Source organism: Phoenix dactylifera, chromosome 9 (assembly GCF_009389715.1).
Source record: "Phoenix dactylifera cultivar Barhee BC4 chromosome 9, palm_55x_up_171113_PBpolish2nd_filt_p, whole genome shotgun sequence".
NCBI lineage: Eukaryota > Viridiplantae > Streptophyta > Magnoliopsida > Arecales > Arecaceae > Phoenix > Phoenix dactylifera.
The window spans coordinates 16112528-16140072 of NC_052400.1; the positions used below are offsets into that span (position 1 = coordinate 16112528).

Below are 27545 nucleotides of genomic sequence, written 5' to 3' on the forward strand. Positions count from 1 at the left end.
TAAACAGGTCGGGTTGGGCAGGTTAAACAGGTTGGGTTGGACAGATTAAACAGGTCTAAACAGGTTAAACGGGTCAGTTTGGGCAAACAGGTTAAACAGGTCGGGTCGGATTGGGTAAACAGGTTACCTGTTTATTAAACAGGTTAAACGGGTCGGGTCGGATTACCTGTTTAATAAACAGGTCAGGTTCAGGTTTGCAATTCCTGACCCGTTTAATAAACAGGTCGGGTTCAGATTTATAGTTTTCTGACCCGACCTGTATTTGACCCGACCTGTTTATGCCTGATCCGACCCGATTACTACCCCTAATTCCGGCTGGTTTTACTCATACCCTCTCCATCCGTGATCCGGTTCGGTTATCCCTCTGAGCTCCAGCACGAATATTATGTATGACTACGTTACACCTGGCACTATCGAGGTTACCAGCAGAGCGATATGTCCTTTCAGATTTTATGTCCGAGAAGAAAGCATTTGGTCTTCATAATTTAATCGATATTTATGTATTTTGAATTTAAAATTACTTGGTTGGAAGTTAGACCATGTTTTTACTAGGCTATTACCTCAGTGGTCCGGATAGCTTTTGAGAAATCTTTTTTTCCCTTCATCCGGCGAGACATGACCCCCAAAGCTTGCGACCCCGCTCTTCAGAGCGTGCACAGTAATCACCGCTCTTAGGCGGTCAAAAAGGAACCGCAGGGAAATGCACGGACACGTATTCTGCCTCCTGTCGAGCGAATAATTATAACGATTCCAGGACATGATGGTCGAGCCATGGAAATAGACCTATCAATCCGGACGGCGTTAGTACCATAGATGCAAGTGGCCGCGCGTGCTCTGCCGTCAGGCTCCGTATCCACTTCCACTCCGCCCGCCGGCCCCTCCTCTCTCTCTCTCTCCTCTACAAATGCAGCAATACGTTACGTTATCATGATGATGCCCATAACCTCTCTCTGCGCGCCGGCCGCACATCACCCAGGGCTCGCCACGTCCCCCACTTCCACTTACCTGTCCCCCAGATCTGTTGGGCCCCACCCGAAGGATCTAGTGGCACGCGTGCCGGATCCGACGGCTGTCCTCCACCTTCGATCCGACGGCGTCCCGCTTCCCATCGCCGCTATCCGACGGTGGTCATCCGAATTAAATAAAGTCTTTGTGAGAAAAAAGATAAATAGAAGGCGGAACAAGAGTAGTGTTAAAGATTTGGGCCTGGGATTCCAGTTTGGGCCAAACCAGCCTAGGCTTTCGTCGCTTCCATACACCGCTTTTGTCTCCTCGGCCGAAATAAAACTAGAGAAGCCCTCCCCTCGTCCGTATTTTCCCTCTGTTTTCTCTTCGGTATCTCGCCTTCTATTCGTCCGGAGGTGAGGTGGATCCCAGCTGGTGTCTTGGATTCTCTTTTCCAAGCTCTCCCTCTCTCAGGTCTGCTTCCGTGTTGTGATTTTGCTGGGAGTTCATTCTGAGCAGCACACTCTTCTTGGATTAAGATTCTGTTTTTAATCTAGCTGAGCAAGCTTTTTGTTTCTTGTTCTTGGTGGCGTGGAACTACGCATCTTTTGCTGTTTGATCCCATTAAAAAGCTTATGCTGGATGACAGTTGAAATCGGACGGTGCGCTGTGGGTGAGATGCATACGCTTGGTTGTCTTCTTCCGTGTCATTCTGTATGAACCCCTGCTCTATCTCTTTCTTTTAATTGGTTATCTGATTTTAATTATGGCTTTTGTGGCGAAGTATGGAAACGTTTAATTCTGTGTGCAGGTGAGTAGGTGGATTTTGATCATCGGGGGTTCCCTCCCTGTTTTCCGAATTTTGAACATATCGGTTTCAGGAAGTTAGAATGTACGTTGCCGTCAACCTGGAGATAATTCGGACAGTGAAGAAGGCTGGAGACATCATAATGAGCGCTCGATTCATCGCATATTATCGTTTGATGCAGGTTTGCCAGGTGAAAACTTTGCCAAGTTTACCATCAGTTGCGTGGAACATATTATTTCCTCTTCGCTGAAGCATGCTTGTGGAGTACTTATGCTTTTATACGACACGATTGTAGGAAAAGAGAATTAAACCTTGTTATTCTATCGTGAGGTTTTTCACCTCTCTGAAGTATAACTACATATGCTTAGATTAAACTGACCTTCGTGATATTAATCTCAATTAATGCATGGTATCGGGAAGCAATTGAACTGTATTCGTGGATTTTTCTTGGCCTTTGGTACCTATCTCCAAGGGGCCGACCACGGACATCCCCACTACCTCCATATCCAAGTCTTCTTTACTTATCTTCCTCATCTTTAACAACTAGTGGACATACGTTGGATTCCTTTTTCCATCAGGTTTGCTTTCGGGCTCCACCCACAACATAATAGCATTCATATAGAAAGGAAGAATTCTAACGAGCCATGTGTTTCATAGATTGAAGAGTCCCGTTCATGCATCTTTAGCTTTGGTGTTGCATGGATTGATGCAATTTATGTTGCCTGCTTTTTTGTCGGTGATGTTTCTAGCTCTAAAACACAATTTTCCTGTTCTGCCTGAGGAAAGTTGACAGGAATGCATCGTCAGTATTCCCATGTTTTGCTGCTGTAGTTCACTGCTAAATTAATATATTTTAGATCGAGAGATCCTTTGCATCTAAATCTTTAGTTGCAGACAATTTATTTTATTGAATCCATAACCATGTTGAAATTTATGTGTTGCTAATTATGCGATTTTTGTTCTTCTTTCTGTTTGAGTTCTCCTTCATTATTGTTCTCTAAGCCTGAAAGCTGCAGTACCACTTACAACTTTCTATGCCAAATGGTAGGCTGAATACTTCCGCCAGCTGCTTAAGCCTGTCACGTAGATTGAACTCCTAGGTTGAACATAAGTTGATCTGCAGCACGTGGGCACCAGCTTTTCTTTTTCTTTTTTCTTTTTCTTTTGCTTTATTACTTGATCCATCACAAAGAAATCTCCGATGAAATGAAATCGAGAAGAGATTGGCCTCATGCGAGATATACTCTTCCTTCCTCCTTGTTAGAATCAGATGGCTACTCTGACTGAGATGTTTGATTAAAGAATTTCACCATTTCCAGCTAATTATCATCAGATCATTCTTATCGACAGCAGTTAAATCCGGCCAAGGTTAAATACAGGGGAGTTCATTCTCATCAACAGCATTGTAGTTGTCGGAGAAGATTCGGTAGGGGCCTATGCAGAGAGACTCGAGATTGTTTTCTAAGAAGGCCTCCCGATCTCTTGGATATGAAGCGGGCGGTTATGCTCTTGAGTCCCCTGCAGGTGCTTGCTATGCTGATGGCGAAGCACTGACAGGCATGAAGCATCATGAGTTTCCCGGTCCGCTTAATGGTGTCGAGTTCCAACCCTCTGAAACCTGTCCTGAGAACTTTGTCATCTTTGATCAGACGTACAGCAAAAGCCGGGTCATGTTCCACCCTTCCTTAGCCCACAATTTTGGCTCTTCAAGCTTTGATATCGACGGAGCTCATGCCCATGAAGCTGGCAAAAGTATGGACAGAGATAACGGCAACAGGGGAGAATATCCCTCTTGTTACGAGGATGACGCAGAAGCTATCGATGCATTGCTGAGTTCAGAAGAAGATGATGATGATGATGTGGTCAGCACCGGGCGGACTCCAGGCAATTGGGGAGGCAGTACTTCTTCGTGTTCGTTTTCAGAGGGGACGAAATGCAGCAAGCTCAATGCTACTAATGCCAGCAGCAGCAAGACTAAAAGGGAGAAAATGAAGAGGATGGTTGGAACACTTCGGGGAATCATACCCGGCGGTGGAGACCAAATGGATACACCTGCTGTTCTTGATGAAGCTGTTAAGTACTTGAAATCCCTCAAGGTGGATGTGAAGAAGCTTGGAGCACAGAATTTTGACAGCTGAAATGGCACGGATTGCGGTAATCTCGCTAATCAGGATATGGAAACTAAATCCTCTAAAAGCATAAGCTCTCATGATGCTGTATGCTGGTTTTGTCTGTTCTTTTATGCCACACATGCGCTGTGGCTTTATGCTCCATGATGAGAGAGCATGGGAGGGAGATACATGGAAGAGGGTGGGGTCTGCGCACCTTTTCGTTTGTGCTGGGTCTTGGTATTTATTGCCCAGGCCGTTTGGATGCTTTGTGTTTGGTTTTGTACTTCAATGGCTATGCCTTTTCCTTCTCTTGCCCCCCTTCTTTCGTAGTATGGTGGATGGTGACGTTATTATTCTGTGTCATCCTCCTATTATGTCGGGAAAACCGCTGCCTCTTACCTTTAGCACCTCATCTTTTTAGCGACCAATCTACTACAAAATTCCCAACTCTAGTTGCATGCGTCTGCCTTTTGGAATCTAAGCTCTATGTTCAGTAGCTTTTTATATTTAGGTGATGTTGAGTTTGTGGGCATGTAGCTGACCCTAATCGTTTGGGATTAGAGCTTAGTTGAGTGCCTTGTGTTATTTTTTTTAATTTGTGGGCGCGTATTGTTTTGTGATGCTGCTGTTGATTTAAGGTGCTGTGATTTTTTAGGAAATATGTGGTAGAAAAGACCAGCCTTCTTCTGCTTCTTTGACAAATAAGCCTTCGTGGAGACACCAATGATGATAGCGGACCCCGTAGCACCCACGCTTTGCCTTTTTCTTTCTTTGATGCTCGAAGTCTGGAAAAGAAGCTAGGAAAAGTTAGCACACGAGACATTTGAGCCGAGAGCAATGATATCCGTGGTTTCCTTTAGGCCAGGCCTTTGGATTAACATGTCATGGGGTTTATCAAATTTTTTTTGGTATTTTTTTTTTGGGTGGTAGTCCAATGTTCAACACAAGCCTGCCATGTCCTGAGGTGGCCATGGCCCTCTCCTTACTTGGATTCAATAGACTGAAGCTTTTTTTTTTTTTTAATTTCCTCTTCTTATTTAGCTGGTGAGCATCATACCTCTGGCTATGCAAGAAGCTGCAAGAGGATTGGTCCTAGGAAAAGGCCTTCTTCCATGTTCTCTAGCCAGTATAGATATTTCACTTACTGGGTTTAATTGTTTGAGATTTCTACAAGCTGTCATGTTGCTTCTTTTTGAGATGGAGATTGGTTCCAGATTGGAATCTGCAATGGCACAAGATTTGCAGGTTTCCTTCATTAGTGGTTTTTGATTTTTTTTTGTAATTTATTAAGAATTTTGCTTGGAAGATGATTCCAGCAGGAAATTTTGGTAACTGGCCAAGTGATGGTAAAAAGGCTGCAAATTTAAGTCAGAATTCTGTGTTGGGCAAGCCGAGCTCAATTCACTAGTAGTCCAACTGTGCTTCTATTCCTTCTAGCATCTAATCAAGGTCACAATGGTCATGTGGACTCAGTGCATAAGACCCTTGATAACTATTAAACGTATGCTGCCATCAAAAAACTTTTAGAAACAGATTTACTTTTACATGTAACCGGACCTCTATCAACCTGGAATTGGAATCCTATATAAAGAACTAATAGGCAACTGTCTCAACTTTACTGAACCCCCTTAACAAACTTGGTTTCCCATATCAAACCCATTCTTATTGTGTTGGTGCAAAAACTTCATGAAATCAAACCATGTGTTTATTTATTAATTAGGTCCTAACCATCTATAGCCTTGATCAAATTAATAATCTCCTGTGCTACAGAAGCAAATTTCGGTGAACATGAAAGTTGAAAAAATGTTAAGCCAAAGATTCTTTATTTTGGTCGACCAAAAAGAAAAAAGAAAAAAGAAATCTTTATTTTGCATGAGTGAAGCTTAAATCACAGGTTTTTTACACTGCTTGTATCTCCCACTGGTTGCAACAATAGAATGTCATCTTTTACTTGAAGGTGACGTCGAAGGGTGTCGGGAAAAAAAATAAACGGCTTGGAGCACATGCTGAGGCACATGAAATGCTTGTTTCCTTTGTATCCAAAAGTTTCTCACTCCATGACTGAGTCAATCCTTATGCAGATATTAAGCTTACATACCCCTTACATACCCCTTATTATTCAATGCTTATATTAATCCCCACTATCTTTTTAATACTGTAATTCATAGAATACATACCCCTTATTATTCAATGCTTATGCAGGTTTAGTTATCTGACCTCATCAAAATTGACACTAAGGTTGTATATAATTTATATAGTCAGTCATTAGCCAAAACGTGCTCCTAATCTTGGATTTTGGAAGCTTGGGATTAGGTCTCATGCCATTTTCTCTTGAAGTTTATTCGAAGTGGCTAGCCCATCACAATGGAGTTACTGTGCATGCAACATCCCAGTTGGAAAAGAAAAAGGTGGAGGTGCAATGTGCCTGCAATAATGACGAGGCAGATGGTGGGAAGATGGCTTTATGCAAGTGCGGAATGGTGTGGCCGAGGCTCCACTTCTTGCTGCGAGCCATGGAGCCATGTTTTAGACCTATTGAGTTGCTTCCTGCCAAGTGCCAATGTAAGTATTTTACCGACTTTAAAATTCAGACGAGGATACTTCTTGGCTCCACTCCTCTCTTCATTCCCTCACAGCAGAAAATATGGTACCAACATATAGCTTGCCTTTAGACATCAAGAACCAATAAAATGGACACAAAAAACCTAAGCTCAAATGGCAAACCATTTGATCGCAAGTCTCATAATTACTAGAGTGGGAGTCGAGTCCTGAGTCCTGAGGAAAACTTAAAAGCAACGGAAGATGGCCGAGCCCATTCTGTATTCTTGATTCCACTTCATTTGCCTGATTGTGAAATGGTTACCTTATTGCACTAAAAGGTTTGTAAAATTTACATGGCTGTAAATTCTTCAAGAGACTAAAGAATTCCAGATACCTGAGCTCATGCTTTCTTGCTATTACATCTGATTTTCTAGCACAAGGATTCAGGATTGCGAGCAGCAAAGTGGATTTGTTCAGAGGGTCTCCAACTCGTTTATACAACATTTAGAAATCTCTAGTACAAACAAATTATACAAATTTGTAATATCTTGATTAAGCATATACAGAGGAATTTGCTTCATTCAACAGAGGAATTTACAAATCTCTAGGAGTACTAAGCAGTATACCATGTTCCCTTCAGTGAGCATATTAGTGTAAGCTGAATCAAATCGGTATATTGTTGTGCCCTTCATCTGATGAGCATCCTCATGAAGTCTGCCATCATGACTTCCAACTAAGGTCAGCAAAATAAATATTTGCATAATTAATAAAGAACTCATGCCCGAGGCTAATCCAGAACATCTTCAGCATCTGACGAACAAAATACCATGCATCAGCAGCTAGGAATGCCGTAATTTCTCTGGGATGAGCTGCATAGACTAATCACTGGATGACTTTTTCATCTGAACTACAACTCTGATTTGAAGGCGAAATTGGTGGCCTTGGATGACTGTATGGAGTTCCTCAAGCAACATCATGTCACTGCAGCATCTGATTGCCACAGCATAATCAATAATCCCCTGAATGGAGCAATGGTGCAAGCAAATGGTCTCTGGTTGGAGGAAAGGAATCCTGTACTTGTGCACTTAAGAGTGTAAATTCTTATCAGAAACAATAGTATGCTCCAAATGCTGGAAATCGAAAAAATCATAAGTACCTTTCCCAATCGTGTTCGGTAACATGGCACTATCAATGGACATGAGCTGTTAGGTCTGATCTGGTGTTGAAATGTCCAGACAATACCACACTCCAAATGCCGGATAAGGGAAAAGTCACAAGTACCTTTCCCAATCGTGTTGGGTAATATGGTACCATCAATGGATGTGAGCTGTAAGATGTGATCTGGTGTTGAAATATCCTTGCAATGCAATGCAAATTGAATGTTAGAGAACAACAGTTAGCTTACACACACACACACACACACACACACACACACACACACACACACACACTACTACCATCACCAGACATCGTAATCGACAAGCATCATGCTACAGTTCCTATAAGTGCCTATCTCTGTCTGCTTAGCTTAGTTGGCTAATAAAATGTGAATACTAGTATTTGGTTCAATTTTGATAGTTAAGAATACAAACAATAAATTCCACCAAAACTACAGCTGCAAGCTAGTCTAAACCATCCTGGTATAATCTACAAATGCTTTTTCATCACACACTATATGAAAATATTATGTTCCACACAAGTTGCTTCAACTTGCACCTAATGGCATTTGGGCTTCCATTTTAAAATGAACAAAGCACTATTATTTCATTTCTTTTTATTACACTATAGATGCAACTCCTGAATTTATCTGATGGAAGTCAAATATAGTTCATTATATGACTTAAAAGTACATTATCTTACTAAGGCAGTCTTCTGCTTATATTCTTTCTGTAGTCCAATGCACAGCCTTAATAACAATGTTTCTTCATGACATACTAAAAATAGAAACAACAATGCATTCACATTAACATGCAATTTACACTGCTGGTTTGGTTAAGACAATGTATATCTTTCAGCGAATGAAAAAATTCTGCCAAATCTACTGTAATGAATAGAGGAGTACTGTGAGATAAAAAAAGCTTCATTAAAATCACTCCATCACTTCTTAGGTTATTTATCTACTTGTCAAAGTAAGAGCAATAGAAGCAACTATCATAAAGAAACAGTGGGAAAAAGATGCATGTGTAGATAACCATCATGGTGAAATGGACTACTTTGGGACGGTGCCATCATGGTGCTCTGTCTTTCTTAACGATTCTTCATTGTTAATACAGTTTATGAAGATCCATGTATTAACAGCATCATATCTATTGTAAGTAAACCAGAGGATATTGAAGCATTGGCTTTTGAATCAATAGTTTCGCAAATAGAATACATCACCAGTCGTATAAAAATGATATTTGTTTTCACTCGGCTTTCATAACTTTATTATATATTTGGAGCCTTGTATTTCCCCCACTTTCGCTATTATCAAACCTTTCAGTAAGGCTTGGATTTTGGTATTCAATACATCTTTGGTAGCCTTGCAGAAAGCAGACAAATATGTCTTCTAGATGTTCCCGCTAATCCTCTAGTTCCTGCTATATTGTCTTCCAAGCTAAAAGATCATCAGGCTATAATTTAATGCAACCTTCCTCATGTGATGCCTATCAGATAAAAGCATGAAGTCTTTTATTCAGTAATCTAAACAGAATTCCCTAACTATATGCCAGAAATAGATTTTTGCGACCTTCTCAAATACGACTCCCAGATATAACTGATTTAGCAAGTTGCCATTAGTGAATGTAGATAGAGCATATCAATTTTTCCATTGGCACAGAAGTAGGCAAAGACCACCAACCTGAAAACATTTAAGAAACTAGGATTTTAGAGGTTTCCTCTTAACCATATAAAGGTGATCAAGTAACCACTTCAAAATGAAGATTATCAGAACACTTCACAAATGATATGTTCTATAGATTGTATCTTGGGTATTCAGCTATGAAGAACAAATTTGCATTGCTAAAAATTTCAATGTAGTGACTTCTCATGGAAACACCTTCACAGGACATATTGGATTTCAGGATGCAGTCCCTGCCAAACTTCCTGTCCAGGCAGCAACATAGCAATCCTTGTTATTCTGCATTAATTGATGATATGCAGTATTTGTAGCAATCTTACCTTCACGTGCACATGATCATAACTTATCTTTGACAGCCTTTCAAGGGAGTGGGTATAAATTCAATCTCATCTGCAATACTCTCCTTTAAGAAGAAAAATGTTCAAAAAGCCATCTTAAGTCATTTATTCTGCTATAGTTTTGATATTACTTAACACATCTATCATATTACAAGGTATTGATCTTCCATTCAAAGGTCTCCAATCAGCAAATTATCTTCCAATATCCTAATTCTCTATCCAAAGACAATGTGTAATGCATCATTAGTCAGACATGGATAGGGTTGCTGGATAGGATGGTAAATGCATAAAGCATGTAATATTAGCATTTCAGTTGACTATAAAATTAATCAAGCACTCATCCATCACCTTAATTCCTATGTCTAAAAGTTCTTCTTTACTGTTTTTCTTTCAAATGCTACTTGGGCAACTGTTCTAAATAAAAACCTTGACAAGATATTCGAATAACAACTTCCCAATGATTTAAAATTCTGCTGCTTTTGTACTGGTTAAATACTGACAAAAATTGGATTCCAAATATGTCCAATCACTGCATATTCAAAAGTAATAGAGAGTGTTCTACAAAGTCCTCCAGTAGGGGATTAGAGTATATGTTTCCGCTGGCTTCTATCATGCCCTTAATCCAATGCATAAATTACTCCACTTAAATTATTTGTATATCAATTTCTAACAAATTAATGGATAAGATGATTACATGAATATGGCTAGGTAAAATCAATGCAAAGAATTCATTATAGAATTCATACTGAATAATGGACGATATTAATGGATGCAAGGGAAAAAAAGATAAATCCACAAATATCGACTTGTTAACAACTCAAAGAAAGCATGTGCTACCGATACATAATTCTCATTTTCCTATGGGCAAAGTTTTTCATAATTTGGAGATTACTACATTGGCAGCCAATCAAATTCCATGCCATGCTTCATCTACATTTGACTCTTCATAAAGCAGAAGCTGCAGCCAGAAGATAGTACTCTGCAAAAAAAGAAAAAAAATACTCAATTTCAGAAATATAATTATTTTACAACTACTATAAACTTGTATTTTTAAGTATATATTCTATCAAACATATTGGTTCACCAGTCAATGGTTCACAAGAAACTTATGTATTGCTAGTAATTCAGCTGGGTACCACATAATCATCAAATACTGGCGACCACTTTGTTAGTGACGGACCTTAACCACCATATAAACAACTGTTTGTAAAACAGTAGGCCTTTTTCAAAAAATTATAGTAAAAATGCTGCGTGTTTTCTCGACTAATTGTTTGAACTTCAGATGCAAATAAAAGAGTGGACAGAAACTGTGAAGGACCTGACAATCCCCCTTACATTAGAGATTTTTCATGAAAACCAACATGTCATCAAATTCAGTTTCTAAAATCATGTTAATACATACATACATGTATTCACGAGTTCCTTTATCTATCACACATAATCAAAAATTAAAATACTAAACATGTAAATTACGTGACCAAAATATGCATCATGCCAAATATGTTTGAAGTATATGTAGTCTCTTTTAATTTCCCCTTTTTCTTTTCAAGTTATTACATAGCATAGATGATTCCTTTTCTTATTTTTTTCACTTTACATCTTTCCCCCCCTCTAAGACATAACATGAAAAATATATGGGTTTTGACTGTCATCTGAAGCAGGTTGAATTGTTCCAAAAAAATGCATGCTTAAAAGATGTAGATAAGGTCTGATCAACTTTTAGAAGCAATCATAGCCTCAAGCTAGAATGGTTGGAAACTCCGAAAGCCCATAAATTTACATACACTATCAGGGAAACTGTTATCACATATGGTTGATGCACCATTGTTTTGCAGCAGTTTGGTCCTGTGAAGTTTGTAGAGAAACAACATTTACCAGGACAGAAGTAAACTAAGAGTAAATTTTACTGTTATCACAAATGCCAACTTAGTTACTATGATTATAATGACATAATACGCAACAACATAGAACAACATTTCAGCAACCAAATGCTTTATTTGTTGTGATTCGCTTGCATATTTTTAATTATATCATGGAAGTGGTTCTTAATTTTATTGCGTATAATTCAATAGAATCATGAGTTATTTGTGAATAGCTCCACATCAGCCCTCACTGCAATTGCATTAGTTTTCACAAAAATAAAAAATAAATGATAAGAGTTGAATTGATACATTTCTTGTAACACTTGGTGTGAGGATCCATGCGGGCATATGTTTAGTCCCACATCGGTTATTCACCAAGGAGATCTTAGGTATTTATAGAGGACTAAAGAACCCAAATAATACCTTACGACTAGCTATTTTGGGTGAGATCCTGGGTTGTTATAAATGGTATCAAAGCAAACTTGGCCTATAGCTTATGTGGACTAGGGAACACTACAGCACGGGTTAATGGAGGTTAACCACGGGTCTATCGTGGTGTATGTGATTAGATTTGAATGGATATAAATTCTTAGCTTGACGAGGATGTCAGGGCTTAAATGGGGAGAGTATGTGAGGACCCGTGCAAGCGTGTATTTAGTCCCACATTGGTTATTCGCCGAGGAGATCTTAGATACTTATACAGGACTAAGGAACCCAAATAATACCTTCCGGCTAGCCATTTTGGGTGAGATCTTGGGTTGTTACACTTAGGCTTCCTTTTCTATAGAAAATTGATGGCAACCTCCCATCAACTTCCCTAGGTTCTTCCACATCTGCAACAAGCACCGAGATTTGATTTGGCAATAAGAATAAGAGTTGAATTGGTAGCTCCTTTGCCTGCAATACCAACCATGAACTTGGGCACTAGGGATCGTTCCATAAGATTGGGCCATAGGGAAGAGGAGAGCATGCACGAAGACATCAACTTGCATGAAATTACTGGTTAGAATTGTTAAACTTGTTGTTGATTCGTGCATGTGTTCATGGAGAAAATGATCCTATAATAGATTTCCATGGGTAAAATGTTGGTTGAGAGGAGCTGAAGTGCTATAGTTGGCTTCTTCACAGATTGTGCTCAAACTTGAGCCACATGTTGACAACAAAGGTCAAAATATTACTCTTTTTCTGCACAAAACTGCTATTATGTTTGAAAAATTTGCCATGGAATCTTGTTTAGAACTAGATACTTTCATAATACATAGAAGCCACAGTCTCCTAAATGTCTCACTATGTCCTTTTGCCTGTTCATATTTTACATTTAAGCATTTTATTCGTGCCAAGAATGATAGGAAACTTGCTTCCAGTTCAGTCGGACTACAAAATTTCAAATGCTCTGGTCTAATAACAATGACATCAAAAATTGTTAATTACTCCCAGAAAGTGTAAACCATGAAGCCATAGGTCCATGAAGTATATCTACCACAAAGATGATGGTCGATTTTTCTCAAAGTGTTGCTTGTGTTGTTGCTCTTAAAACGATTAACATAATCAGCAAGTCGACAATTAATTCTCATAATCATATCATTGTTGCCTCACATTATGGGCTCGGCAGATAGCAAGATATTGGCATCAATAAATTTCAATTCGTCATACCCAGATTCAAATGAGGCCATGAACCAAAATAAACTTTCTTTTCTAAAGGGGAGGACCCCCGAGAGATTCAAGAAGAAGGAAAAGCGCTTGGGTGAGAATAGAAATATTGGCTAGTCTCTGCTGGAATAACTAAAGCGTCTGCTATCGGGACAGCCAGCCCAGTCGGCATCGGAGAATGCAAAGAAGGTGGTTTTCGGTCCCGGAGTGCTTGTATAATGATCATTGCAAACCCAGGCCCAACCATTGCAAACCGCTCTCTACCAAAAGTTCAAATTATAACACATTCCAACGCGATCAAATCAAACCAACTAACGAGCATACATTTTGATTCAAACAACGAAACACAGTCCTTGTATAATGATCCATTAACTAAAAATCACTTCTTTAACAGCAAATCTAATTTTTTTTTTCACATTTCCTCGCAGAGAAGGGAAAGGGGAAAAAGTTCCAAGAACCCTCAAAGTTACTAACCCTATATCCAGAAAAGGGTCGAAAACATCCAAGAAGCTAGCTTTGAGACATACCAAGAAGGGGGTCACCAGAGGTAGGCGGGAATCTTTATGCGGATGAAGAGCATGCTCATCATGTAGGCAACGACGATGGCAGAGATCCCGAAGGAGGCGAAGGAGATGCGGACGCTGCGGGCGCAGTTACGGTCGAGGGCGAGGTCCATGAGGATGACGCCGACGCCGCCAAGTACGAACATGAAGCCGGAGGAGAGGCCCTCGATGATGTACTGGCCGTTGACGCGGCCAGAGAGGAAGACGACGGGGCGGACGGCGCCGGTGGAGCGGTCCTGGGTGCTGCCGATACCAGGGGGCTCCACGATGACGTCGTAGACGAGGCCGGAGACAACGGCGAAGTAGGTGAGGAGGACTAGGGAGAAGATGGTCATCGGGGAGGGGAGGGCAGCTTCAGGCGGAGACGGGGCGGGCGGAGGAAGCCGAAGGGTAGGAAGCGGAGGAGGTGAAGGATCGGATCGATCGAGTCGAATTCCGACGGCGGGGACGCCGCCGATGCGGCGGCGCCGACGCTGGTGTGATCGGATATCGGTCGCATCTCTCGGACGACTCCGCCTCGTCCTCCGCGATGGGCTCCTGCTTTCTCTTGTTTCTGTTCTTGACTTTTTTTCTCCGCAGCTGGGTTTTCAGGGTCTGCGAACTTTCCCGGACGGGCTCCGGCTTAGCAATTGTGTCCTAACAGTTATATGGTTTTATGTAACGGTGTTATAACCGTTATAGCGGCTGCTTGATGGTTTCGGCCAGCTTTTTTGTTTTATTGGGATAAATAACGTAAAAAAAATAACGATTATTATTTTCTGTTATTTCGTATTATACCATTATAACATAAAATAATGATTATTATTTTTTTGATACAATAATGATTAATAAAAAAAGATTATTATTTAGTCATACTTTCTTTTAAATAATAATAATATATTCAAAATTCAAATTTTCTTTAAAAACTTTTAGAAAATTATTGTACTGTCTAATAAATAATATTATTTTATCTATTAAAAAGTGAAGGAAAAGATAATAGCTTATTATCCATTATTTTCTGTTATAAAAACTGTTATTTAGTGATTCTTGTAATATTAAATTTCAAAGATGTTTTGGAGATAAATAACAGCAATTATAATTAGTATAGTATGTTATTTAAAATACTATCTATAAATTTTATAATTAATAAATATATTTTTAAAGATAAAGGAGGCAAGCAACATACCATGTCCAATCTTATCAAGGCTGAAATATAAGCTGCCCAAGCCTATACTCTTTAATTACGATTTTTGAAATGGGGACTAAAAAAAGGGCTAACGCAATCAAAATTGAATCGACGACATTTCATATATAAAATATGGGAGAGATCGTATTTTCCTAACTACATCCTTAGTGATGAAAAATATGAATTAAAAAAATAATGTTCTAGTTATGATTTGCTTAATAAGGCATAGTTGGCATAGTATGCACTAACCTATTATTTTTTCCATAATTAGTAGCTCGAGGTAATTGCTATTCTATCGACCACGTCTGACATAGTGTCCTCCACTTCAGAGCCCATTTACACATGGCTCGGCTATCTAACATGGAACAAGCAACTAATTTTCTTGTGTGTTATTCTTGTATCTCTATCTTACGAAGAATTATAACAAATATGTTTATAGAAAATTCGAAGGCCACTAAAACAAGGTTATGCACGTTTCACCGTACTGGAAGTATGGATGACTGTGATTGATATAATTATAAAGGTTTGAGAAATGTTAGATACTCACGCCTATATTTCTCATACTTGGTGCTGCATTGCAAGGTTAGATCATAGCAAATCAATTATTTCGCTCATAGAAAAAAATACTTGTACAAAATTTAAATAAAATAAAATATTATTTTCAAGTATGTAATACAATCTTATTACATACTTGATGCACGTTTCATTTTCCTCAAATGAACCTTCTAACTAATGTTTATATCCTCTCTTTCCTCTCTACCATTCTCCTCGCCTCTCATCTGTATTTCCTCTAGACTTAAAAGAATATACTCATCTACTCGTTATTAGCTAGTATCATTTTAGTTTGCTTATAATTCCTTTCATATTCATCGCAAGTATTTCCTTGTATGCTATCACTAATGAAAGGTGAAAGAGAGCTCACTCATCAATTATGAAAGTTTTCCCGATAAAAATTATAATATTAATTTTAAAAAGTCAACTGTAATGAACTCAAATTTTCTCCTAATAACCGATAAGATAACATTGCTATTTTTGTTGCATCTCCTCATTTATGTTGCAATGATAAAATTATAAAATCCAACCATAAAATCTTGATGGCCAACATTAAATGGAACCCTTTTTAATTTTCAACTATCTCAAAAGAATCAAGAAGGTGCATGAGGAATATGTTGCAGTGAAATCTGGATTAATAATTCTAGCTCTGCATGAAATAGCACTAATACCATTAACAAATTGCTCAGCTTTTCTAAGATTTGTTTGGTACTTTAGAAAATTTTGAGAGAGAAAGACGAAACTTATCCTAGGAAAAGGCAAGAACTAGTCAATTTTTTTTTAAAAAATTATTCTATATAATATTAGTTTTTCCATGAGATAGAAAATTCAGTTTTTTCCAAAAAAAAAATTAATTTCCAGAACTTTTTCCAAGCTTATCCTAAATATTTTTCAATTGATCATGCTTAGCCAATAGACAAATATACTCCCGTTTATTGCCAGTGCACTCCCTGATTTTCCATTCTTATTTTTCTGGTAGAAGCCTAGAAAGAGTGTATTTATTAAATATTGGGATATCTATATAAAAGCGTCAAAAACTGCAGGCTTCTTATGGAGCCGGGCCGACTTCTCCGATAAAGTAAATGGTCTTGATGGCTGTCGGCGTTACGGCCACTGCTTTCCTCCGAACCCCATTTCCACCGCTTCGCGCCCTCATATCCTCCACCGCTCGCCCCATCCGCTCCAAATTCCCCTCTCCATCCATTTTAGCTGCAAAGGTGTAGCCTTGAATCGCTCTCTCTCACTCACTTCATCTGTTATTCTTCACCTTGGTTGTTCTGTTCTTCGAGCAGATGGAGGCAGCGAGCCCAGCTGCGGATAAGATGGAGCAAGAAGCGAGAATTGATGGAGAGAAGAAGAAGAAGATCTTCGTCGCAGGGTCCACGGGCAAAACCGGGAAGAGGATCGTCGAGCAGCTGCTTTCGAAGGGGTTCGAAGTGCGGGCAGGTGCTCTTGATGTCGACAAGGCGAGAAGCAGCCTTCCCCAGGACCCCAATGTGCAGATTGTGAGTCTAAAACTACCAACTTTCGGAGTTTGTGGTGAAACTTCTGGTTGCTTCACATTTATGAGAAGATTTCTGATTCTAATATTGGGTGGGTGCGATTGGCAGGTGAAGGCAGATGTCACGGCGGGCTCGGACAGGTTGGTTGAAGCTATAGGTGATGCGGAGGCAGTGATTTGCGCTACGGGGTTTCGGCCTTCGTGGGATATCTTTGCTCCATGGAAGGTCAGTTCGCTGTTTGGTAAGCTTATACACCATCGATTCCCTTATAGTAATGTTCATGAGATGGTGTGCAAATCATTGATACTAATAGAGATGAATATAAAGAAGTGCAAAGGACACACCTTTTCTTTAGGGGGATGAAGTACCAAGCCGACCCTGTCAAACAAATATAGAGAACTCCTCTTCAACAAAAGGGTAATTAAAGCCTCTCTTACAATCAAGGTTTTAGTTTCGGGTTTCAAATTAGGATCAATAGAGATCAGTTTCACCCATAACTACTCTGAAACCGATCCTAGTTGTGGAGCATTTTTGTGCTTTATCAGATTTGGCTGTTTGGGTGATTTCCATTTTTTTCAGTCAAAACAAACTCGGTCCAGTGAAAACTGGCATATGTGAGGCATATCAACCTCAATTGTGAAGACCTTGCCAATTTTTATTTTGTTCTTTCAATATTGATGTGAGATGAGAGATTCCAAGCTTCCTCATCGCTGGTAACTAGGACCTCTAGAGAATAATTTCACCAGATAAAACTCAAATTTTACAACTTTTAAGAATATTTGGGAACATCTGGTGTTAGATTTTAAAAAAGTTTTAGGGAAAGGTAAATCTTTTGATCGCAATTTTACATTGATCACCATATCTGGTTTTTTTTTTTTTTTTTTGCAATACCATAGTTCAATTATCATGTATTAATAATAGAAATAGCAGATTACTTAAACTCAAACTGTATACATGGTAGTTGTTGTTGCATATCATAAAGTCCGCAAATTCAGTGACTGAATTATTATGAAAAGCTTGAGAAAGATGTAATGGACCATTAAAGAAGGAATTGAGGCTGTTTCCATGGGTGATGGAAGCCCATCTTGATTGATAACTATGCCTTTCTGTTCTATCGATGAAGAAAAGTAAACTTACCATAATTTCCTATCACATGAGTCGTTGCCCTGTTGTTTGCACTCCTTCCATCAGTGTCAAGAGAATAAATTAACATGTTCTCAAATTGGTGAGTGAAGCTTCTATTCTGTTGTTTCTTAGTGAGTCCATTATTGCTGTATCATGTCTGTTGCACCTCTTATCTCAAGAGGGCTATTACATGATTCTACCACTAGAACCTTGCTAAAGTTTTGGGGGTCTGTAAGAAGTGTTAAAAACTTGGGTGAGAATAGCAAGAGAATGCTTTGTCCTTCTTGTTGGTTTTCTTGAAAACCATGACCTGAATTGCCTCATGACCTCTGCAACTCCTTTGTCTTATTTTTTGCTTGAATGAATCAAATGGGCCTTTTTGAGCCTGTATTATGAGACATAAGGTTTAGCGGTAGAAAATGAAGGAATAGGACGATATATCATTCAACTGCTGCACATTTAGTACGCAGCTTCAAGCTTAACAAGAAGGCTGCGTGCCTTCTCATTATCACCATGGGATGTCGAATGGAAACAAGTTGATCAAAAAGTATGTTGAGTTTTGTTAAGATAATTGGTGATAGAAAGCTTATTGTTCTTGAAGATGTAAACCTTAATGGCAGAGGACTGGATCCATCAACGAGGCCTATCATTGTTTGACTACAATAGAGTGAAGAATAGGACCCCTTCAAGGGATGTGATTAGCTAGAGAAAGTTTGGTAGAGAAAGGTTTGCTGGGCATATTTGATAGAAAGAGGGATGTTACTTGCCATGGAAAAGAAATAATAATAGGTTTTAGAGAAAGATGACGAAATAAAGTGAGCGAACAAACAAAAGAAGCAAGAGAAGGTGACATGTCGGATTATATATAACCTCCAAGATCCTTTTAAGCGAAAATATCCAACATACCTTATTTATATGGAAATTTTGTGGTAGCAACACATTAAAGACAAACAAATAAGTGAGAAAGATGAAGGGCATGAGAAAGAGGAATGAAGAAAATAGGATAAGTTTAAAGGAATAAATAGATGAACTGGATGAAGTTTGATTCAGATGAATCAAAAAGGTAAGGGAGGCAGCTGCTATGGGTACTTGTTTGATTAGGTGAGTATTATTGGTGGATGTTTAAACTAAGGTAAGAAGAAGATGATAAGAAGAAGGAACAAAAGGAGAAGAGAGAAAAGGAAAAGGTGATGACCACTTACGGTCAAGGGCTTACAGAATGGAGATAAATTAGTGACGGAATACCCAAAGGTTATTGGAAGCATTGGCTAGTCAAGTAAAGAAGTCTTTTTTGATCGATTGGATTCATGCGATTTAAATTATTCCTTAGAAGAGAGTAAATGTGGAAACTTTACAAGAGAGGAGAATGCTTGGTGGGAGAGGCAGGCTAGCTTATTAGGTTGGCCCTCTCTATTCTATGCTTTTGTGTGTATGGGGGATGGATTTGGACAATCCTCCTATGGGCCTGTTTGGATGACTGGGCTGAAAATCCTATAGGATTCGTGGATTCGTGGAGTGGACCGCCCAATCCTGTAGGAAGAAAAAAAGACCTCAGCCAATCCACGAATCCTATAGGATTTTCAGTCCAATCATTCAAACAGATCCTAAGTTGAATACTCTATGAGGGTAGAATCAGTGTAGAATTTTACAAGATCTAAATTTAAAAAATGATGTCACTAGTTGTTATATTAGCAAGACTATGTTACATTTGTGCTTGAAACATTCAAATGCATTTCTGGATCTGGAATCCAAGATCGGTCCGTGAGCTTAGACACGCCATCTGACATGCTTTTTTGGACTATGGTTTGGCTGCAGCATCATTATATTAGTGATGATATTCCCATAGCTGTTTTTCCTAGGCTAACCCCAGAAGCTTCATGAAAACAAGTTGTAGTGATTGAAAACTGTTCTGAAAGGCTATTGCAATATGTGGTTGGCTAGAGGATCACATAGTGCCTGTGTAGAAGGAGGGTGCTAAGCCAGACTCTTAGTCAGATAGTGTTAAAAATAATAATAATAATGACACTTATATGAAAGTCATGCTTACTTTCTTATCTCTTTGTTTTTCTTCTGTCATGTCTTCTTTCTTTGCCAGCAATGTGGTTTTGCTGGCCCATGATTGAGACCTTTTATCTGGTTGTTTCTTTCTTTTTCCTACTAGTTGTTTGTGAGTTCGTTTATTCACGTAATTAAGTACAATCAAGTATGCTCTTCATCAGGTCCTTAAATGTGCATAAAATATATATCTTTTTTCTCAAAGATATGATATGATTATGCCTGGCATGTTTTTTTGGTTTATGGTTCTGAGTTTTTTTTTTGTTGTGTGTGTGTTTAGTACCGCAAGTTTGCATTTTCAATTTTTGGCAAATTTGCAAATTCTACTTTGTTCTATTCTTCAGGCATTATCTTCATATATTTGATTCAGTCTTCAGTAATTCGGAATAATTAATATGGCAGGTAGACAACTTTGGCACAGTGAACCTTGTAGAAGCATGCCGCAAGATCGGGGTTAACAGATTCATTCTTATCAGTTCCATTTTAGTAAATGGAGCTGCAATGGGCCAAATCTTTAATCCAGCTTACATAGTTTTGAATGTGTTTGGCCTTACTTTGATAGCAAAGCTACAGGCAGAGCAGTATATTAGGAAGTCTGGTATAAATTATACAATCATAAGGCCCGGAGGGTTAAGAAATGATCCCCCAACTGGAAATATAGTCATGGAACCAGAGGTAACTGTGTCCATATTTGTCCTTTCAATTTTATTTTGTATTACTCAAGCATTCATTTTCTTCTTTTAATTTGTTGATCTGTTCTTTTTTTTTTTGCCATTCTTTGCAGGATACTCTTTACGAAGGTTCCATATCTAGAGATCAAGTTGCCGAAGTTGCCGTCGAAGCATTATTCTGCCAAGATTCTTTCTACAAGGTGGTGGAGATTGTTTCTCGCGTTGAAGCTCCAAAACGTTCATTAGAGGATCTGTTTAGGGCTATTAAACAACACTAATCTCGTCTTGAGGCATGATGTGGTATGTCTTGTGACATTCTTAATCTCTTCCTTTTTATTTTTTTGCTGACATGTTTTTTCCCTCTTTTTTCAACTAAAGGATGGAAAGTTAAACCCACCCATTTCACATAATGGAATTATATATTTATGCTAATCTAGGAGAGTCAAAAAGCATATTTGGTAATGACCTGGTACGTACTTGTTGATATAGTAATGCACCATCGAATAAACATGAGTTTCATCTGCTTCAAAAATAGCAGTCTTGCTTGCTAAAATCTTTATGCAGTCAAAAAGGCTAGCCTGTACATCATCAGTCTTAGAGATGCCGTTTTGGCATTAGAGAATGCTGAACCGGCCATGAATTTACACATTCAAGCCTTTGCATTCGAAGCACAGTGTTCTAAGTACAGAATTATTTACACCAGAAAATGAAGGAAGCAGCATATAGATTGGTGAAAGAATAAAAACAACCATGCAAGCAGAGAAGCCTTGGCTGCAACCATAGCTGGTGCTGCCACTGTAGCCCAGCCAGTACTGCCACTTGCCATCATTGGCAATGGGGTGACTATCCAACTCTTCTGTTGTGGTAGCAGCTCGAGAATTGAGGAAGGCCAGACTTAGGATGCTGAAGACCATAACCAGCCTGAGGCACTCCATTGGCTCACTAGGTACTCAAAAACTACTAGGAAAGCAGGTTTGCATGGGGAGATATTGAGCTGTTTAGGGCAGGTCTACAGCAGTTCATTTATAATAGTGATGAGTGATGAGATCTATGGAGTAAGGAAAACGGACCTGCCAGCTCTATGTTGATGGGGCAGCTGCAAGCTAAACTAAATGATTCGAGGAGATAGGCTGTCGAATAGTTCCTTGGGTCTTTAGTGGAGCGGAAAAAAGGAAAAGGTCTCTTAGGGGGAATTGCTTTTGGAGTGGAACATATTTTGTCATTCCTGGGCTCTGGCTAGCTATTGGTTTTGCCTGGACTTGATGAATGGTCAGGCCCCACCTTAATGCTCGCGTACTTATGTTTTGCCGAAATGTCTGATCTTTCCAGGAAAAAGAAATGTCTGATCTAGGTTCTATGTCCTACAGCAAATTCAGTGCAGCCTCGAGGCATTTCTTTGTTGTGGTGGGTTTTGTTTGTGTATCAACAAGGTGAGTAACTAATAGTCTGATGGCTGATACAGTGTCTATTATTTACAGCTTCTTATGGCCATAGCTGCACTGGTAATTTTTTTGGTATTGCAGATTATAATTTTTTTCATTTCTTTTTTAGATCTAGGTTAGTATGAACAGCCTATAGCTGATGAACTTTTTTTTTGGTTTTGAGGTCATCAAGAAGACAGGGGATTTTGATATAACCTGGGGGATTGCATTATTTGTTCATGTTCATGTTGGTGTTTTGCTTATGGTAAACTTTCAATCGAAAGAAACCCCGTAGTGGATATGTTGGTTCACGTTACTCAAAATTTCAATGCCATGTAAAAAGCAGAGCTTTTGTCTGTAGAGCTTTGAGCAGTAGAGGTTTTGTTAATGGAGCTTTTAATAAAAAGATCCCGGCTCATGTTTCCTGATTCACAACTAGATTCTTTGTCATGAGAAATGCTCCAATGGTCCGATACTCGTTCATGGTTCCAGGTATCAGTTAATGTAATGATTTGCATTTTGTAGTTTGTTTGTAATACATTATGATATGCCTGTAGTCCTAAATATCCAATATGCTGCTTCCATGGTCCTGAATTCTACAAGCATCAGAATCCTCCTGCAACTTACACTAACATGCATCAGAATCAATGGTCCGATGCTACACATGATATTTCAGACGAGCAATGCTACGGACACCAATAGTAATATCGACACTACGGTGTGGGTTGCAGTATAAGCTCCGGCTGCCTAGCGACACAAGGCAATGGATCTTTGAATATATGAGAGCAATCATTTGAAAAGAGACATAAATAAGAGTTGTCTCACAATCTAAAGGAAAGAGTTGTCCCATAATCGAAATGCTTTGATATGAATTTACCAATCGCGCAAAACCATGGATGATTCGTCTCATGAACTACTTGGCACATGGTAATACGTTATATTTATTTCTTGAACCAGATGCAACGCAAAGAAAGTCAACAATCTTGACTCATGCTCAAGAAGTCATGCAAATCAAAGAATGTGAAGGAAGAACTGAGATGAGGAGGGACCAAACAAGAAGTAACATTTCAGAGGTTTTGTCAGGACTTCGCTGGAGTCGGCGGCGGCGGGACAGCATATAGCGACCTTAGCTGCCTGTCAATAAGTTTGCTTTGATGGACAGCGACTTGGAGTTCCATGTCGTCTGACCACCATTGTTCCAACCCATGAGCTTCAAGAAACTTCTGAGGGCCCTTCGACATCACAAACAGCTTCGCCGCTGCATCTCCGATGGTGTCCTTCATCTTCGGTTTGTCCGTAGTAACATCTGCAGCAACCCCGGCACAATCAGTATAATAACAGCAAATGTAGTCGCTACTGTTCACATACAAATGTGGCACCCATTTCTTGGTCTCTGTACGCAGTCTCTTCTGTCCAGCTTTAGAATCCTTTGCCTCCTCACCACTCGGAGGCATTGCAGCTCTGATTCTCTTCCAGACAGAACCAACTTTCTCCCCAATACTCCTTAGACTCATGGCAAGAGAAACAGAGGGTGGGTTAAAGAGATGGCATTCGACAAGCACCCCTTGCTTTGCCAATGCTTTGCCTATTTGGAGAGCGAAGCCAGCGCCCAAGGAATGCCCGCCTATGCACACATTGCTGCTGCCAAACCTGCCGACGACCGAATTCAGCGCTTCCAATGCTCCGCCAAACCTGACAGAACCCTTCAAGCTTTCCAAAGCAAGGAAGCGGAGGTCGTCCTCTAGATCTCTCCTAATTGTCGGGCTCCTCAGTAATGTCCCCCTGAGGGCGAGTACAGCCTTGGGAGCTCCGCTCGGTCTCAGCAGCATGAAATCGGATAGAGCAGCAGAGCGGTCCCATTCTAGTATTGCGCCGTAGATGGAGCCATCCCTCTCATCCACCAGGGTCTGTGTCAGCTTGTATTTGAAGGGCTTCCACCACTTCGGAGCAAGACCGTTCTCCTCGCTCCTTTTATCTTGTCTGTCGAGTTCCAGCAAGTATACTGCCTGTACGAAACAAGCTATCACCATCCTCTTGTAATTTGGATCCCTCCTGGTAAAACAGATATACAAGAGCTAGAGTTAGTACATTATCCTTCAGTGAATCTTGAGGACCTGAAGCAGTCAAGACATTAGAATTAGAAACAAAGAGAATATCACTGGAAGGACATTACTTAAGCTGAAACTAGTAGTAAGATATAATTGCATATTATTTCTTGAAGAACTTTGTATGTTAAGAATATCTGCAGAAAAGCTGGTGGGAACAAGAAAAGCCCAGATAGCCACAGTCAGCAAGCGAGATAAACATAAAATGTGAAGCAAATGTCCATGAGCGCGCGGATATGACCCAGTGTCTCATTTCCATCCGTCTTTACGCTATGTGCTCAGCCATCATACCAGCAAAATCCAATTTCAGAATCCTTCTTGTGATTATTTGACAATTGGAAGCAACAAAAGAGAGGAAACTCTTGTTTTACAAGATTAGTTTTCTCTTTTTATTGCTGGAGAAGTGAGGGGAAAGGAAGAGAAAATGGGTGTGGATAGACATCTTCTTCATCAAAAAATAAAAAAAGAAATGAAACACAGAACCCACTCGATAGAATCCAAGTAAAAGAAGAATGGTGAGCAGAGAGACGAACCAGCTGGAACGAATTAGATCTCTCCAGTTGGGAGAGGCGAGGTTGCGAGGACCCGACACGTGGAAATCGTATGGATGCCCCTCCACCTCCGCCGCTTCCACTCCCTTGTTTCCTTCTCCACTCTTCTCTTCCACCGCGCTCTTATCCATTTCAACCGCACCTTCCGCCTCCCCTCCTTCTTCTCCTCCTTCGCCTGCTCTTATCTTCATCATTCTTCTTCCGTCGATCAGAGAGAGAGAGAGAGAGAGAGACTGATCGGGAAAGTTCAAACCGACCCTGAGAACTAAGCAGCACGCAGCGCTCGCTAGAAGAGAACAACGGTCGAAAAAGGCATTAATGGGGAATGGAATGCGACGGAGCGTGGTATATGCTCTCTTCTTGGATTCTTCTTTCTAGGATTCTACACTACTACCCGAGTGGGCCTCGGCTTGTGACTTTTTCTTAGCTGAATAATTTAATCCTTGTTGTTCGGGGCGTTCGTGCGTCCGGTAGCGGAAACGTGTGGAGGGGTTAGAATTCGAAATCGCGCTCCCAACGGTCGTCTTTTGAAGGACAAGAAAAAAAAAAAAAGGAAAAGTGCCAACTCTCCCTAAATCTTAATGTCCACAATTATAATGTTCACAATAATGATGATGACGGGCCTACCTGGCCTTCGAGGGCTACAGGATTTTCATCTATAATTATTTTCACGTATATCTCAACAAATTATTTTTTTTTTCCATCTGCACGAACACTATGTCATTCAATATTATCAAGGAATGAGCTATTTAAAATTAAAATAACCAAAATATCCATAACACAATAAAAATAGATATGTAAAAAAATAATTTATAAAGATATATACAAATAATAAATTTTCTAGGATATATATATGATTTCATATATTTATAAGGATATATATTTAATTTTTTTTTACTGAAAATACTAGTTAAACTAACATTATCGAGTAGACTATAACGATGAGGTTAGACATGCAATAAAAAATAATTTATAAATGTGTATATCTAAATAAAAAAACAAAGGCATACATACAATTTTAAATATTTATAAAGATATATATGCCAAAAAGAAACTTTTTTTAAAAGCATATGTCACAAGAATGCAATGAATTCAATGTTTGTTCATTCATCAATGCTTTTAAAAGCCCTAAAATAACCAAAAAAGTAGTCAATTGTCAAATTGTTTTGAGGGCTTGTAAAAAAGAAAATCAACTACATATTTCTCTAGAATTTATAAAAACAAAAAATTCAAGGATTCCTAGGTCCCATTATCTGCCTAGATTTCCACCTAAACATATATGGATGTAGCTTACAAGCTAAATCCATCTAAAAAACTATTCAAAGCACTTGATCCTAAGTTGGTTATAAAAGTAAAAAATAAAAGAAAATATTGACATTCAAGAGAGAGAGTAAGACTAAGAGAGAGAAAGATGCACTTGGGTGGCTAAGTATTTGCTAACCTTAAAAATAGCATGGGCTGAATTAAGGAGGAGTTGAATAGCCGATGGTGAGAGAAAGAGCTGGTTAAGGATAATGGCGAGCATTTTGAAACGTGCTATATTGCTAGTGATGATGATACTAATGAGGATCACCCATTGCACCGTTATTCTTTTCCTATTTTTCACTTTTCTTTCTCCTTCTTTCTAACCTAATGCTTTCTTAATGATTAATCAACAAGGGGCTAGCCTACTGCTCTACCACTGTCATTCTGGATTTGCACCCTCTCCTCATCATTGGTTGAAGTATTCGAGCATACAAATAGATCTGAAACAACAACATTTGGTTGGGTCCAACTTATGTATTGCAAACATGGATGACATCTTTCAATTGTGGGCATTTTGGATTACAACTTTCAATTGTATATGAATTATGATAAATATCAAATGTGATAAGAGCATGAGCCAATGAAGAACAAGATTTTAATAACCATTCTATTCCCTTGAATAGACTCCAACTTAAATTGCTAATTAACCATTATATCGATTATGATTGTTGCTGTTTATTATATTGTATTTTGGATTTGATACTGGAGATGGTCTATACTCTTTTCAAGAAAAGAAGGTATCTACTCCTTTTAATTCTAAAATTAGTAATAGAACACACAAATTGAATATCCATTTCACTATTCATGATGTATATCATTAAAAATGACTAGAAATCAAAAACAAATATTTTTATAGTCCCTAATCTACACATGATATCAACAAAAATGGACGATTTTTATTTGTTAGTGTGTTCATTTGCATGATAAAATATTTAAATTGAAAATTCATATTGTTGATCATGATCCTTACATATTAAACTTATATAAATTAAAAATTAATAGATTTTAATGCTGCACTAACATGATCATAGGTCAGAAATTATCAAAACATATAATTTTGTTGAAAATTTAGCTAAACATAACTCACTATCCCATAGTTTCTTGCAAGTTTAATACGCCATCTATTCATTTAAATTGGCGTGCAATGGTGTTAAGTAATATCCCTGCTTACAAACGAAATATTGCATTTTAGTAGGTTATAGTTAGAGCTGCTTACAAACGAAATAGGCCCATGACCAGCACTAGCTACAACAAAGTTGCATGCATCCGTAATGGAAATGGATCACCAATTAAACGAATCCAAAGTGGACAGATCTAGTGGGCCTATTTTGGGCTGTGGCAATGCCTGTGTCTTTGGGCCATTAGTAGCAGTAGAAATAGCCGGGAAGGTGCTTCCAAGAAATACGAGACACGCTTCCAAGTCAATGTACGCGGAA

The 27545-nt window shown here is 39.0% G+C and overlaps 4 protein-coding genes across 8 annotated transcripts; 2 read left to right on the plus strand and 2 right to left on the minus strand.

Moving 5' to 3' along the window:
* The first annotated feature begins 1192 nt into the window (after positions 1-1192).
* Positions 1193-4182, plus strand: LOC103698758 (transcription factor bHLH144-like). Of its 5 annotated transcripts, none has more exons than XM_039130193.1 (4): positions 1193-1419; positions 1578-1659; positions 1757-1943; positions 2802-4182. In XM_039130193.1, the coding sequence occupies exon 4, from the start codon at positions 3190-3192 to the stop codon at positions 3889-3891; it is 702 nt and encodes a 233-aa protein (XP_038986121.1). In that variant the 5' UTR covers positions 1193-1419; positions 1578-1659; positions 1757-1943; positions 2802-3189; the 3' UTR covers positions 3892-4182. The 5 variants fall into 5 exon arrangements, with proteins under 5 accessions (XP_038986121.1, XP_026657735.2, XP_017702266.2 ...); XM_026801934.2 differs by having other exon boundaries at positions 3073-4182; XM_017846777.3 differs by having other exon boundaries at positions 3104-4182.
* Positions 4183-6869: 2687 nt separating this feature from the next.
* Positions 6870-14278, minus strand: LOC103698844 (putative oligosaccharyltransferase complex subunit CG9662). Its single transcript, XM_008781046.3, is given in 4 exon segments — positions 6870-7489; positions 7562-10561; positions 13622-14003; positions 14006-14278. Coding segments are annotated over 2 exon segments (522 nt in total). The 5' UTR covers positions 14157-14278; the 3' UTR covers positions 6870-7489; positions 7562-10561; positions 13622-13632.
* A 2152-nt stretch (positions 14279-16430) lies between these two features.
* On the plus strand, positions 16431-21159 carry LOC103698545 (uncharacterized protein At2g34460, chloroplastic). Its single transcript, XM_008780603.4, has 5 exons — positions 16431-16591; positions 16667-16879; positions 16985-17101; positions 20459-20731; positions 20841-21159. The coding sequence occupies exons 1-5, from the start codon at positions 16457-16459 to the stop codon at positions 21003-21005; spliced, it is 903 nt and encodes a 300-aa protein (XP_008778825.2). The 5' UTR covers positions 16431-16456; the 3' UTR covers positions 21006-21159.
* Positions 21160-22034: 875 nt separating this feature from the next.
* On the minus strand, positions 22035-25169 carry LOC103701740 (GDSL esterase/lipase At4g10955-like). Its single transcript, XM_008783904.4, has 2 exons — positions 24787-25169; positions 22035-24200 (listed from the first exon to the last, which is right to left on the minus strand). Exons 1-2 carry the CDS (start codon positions 24996-24998, stop codon positions 23228-23230), a joined length of 1185 nt encoding a protein of 394 aa, XP_008782126.3. The 5' UTR covers positions 24999-25169; the 3' UTR covers positions 22035-23227.
* Positions 25170-27545: the final 2376 nt, after the last annotated feature.

Bases quoted from the DNA above. Each gene is read 5' to 3' on its own strand.
- LOC103698758 (XM_039130193.1), top strand. From the start codon at position 3,190: ATGCAGAGAGACTCGAGATTGTTTTCTAAGAAGGCCTCCCGATCTCTT.
- LOC103698545 (XM_008780603.4), top strand. From the start codon at position 16,457: ATGGTCTTGATGGCTGTCGGCGTTACGGCCACTGCTTTCCTCCGAACC. The intron at 16,592-16,666 runs GTGTAGCCTTGA...TTCTTCGAGCAG, and splicing joins CATCCATTTTAGCTGCAAAG to ATGGAGGCAGCGAGCCCAGC. The intron at 20,732-20,840 runs GTAACTGTGTCC...CATTCTTTGCAG, and splicing joins ATATAGTCATGGAACCAGAG to GATACTCTTTACGAAGGTTC.
- LOC103701740 (XM_008783904.4), bottom strand. From the start codon at position 24,998: ATGATGAAGATAAGAGCAGGCGAAGGAGGAGAAGAAGGAGGGGAGGCG. The intron at 24,201-24,786 runs GTTCGTCTCTCT...CTGTTTTACCAG, and splicing joins GATCTAATTCGTTCCAGCTG to GAGGGATCCAAATTACAAGA.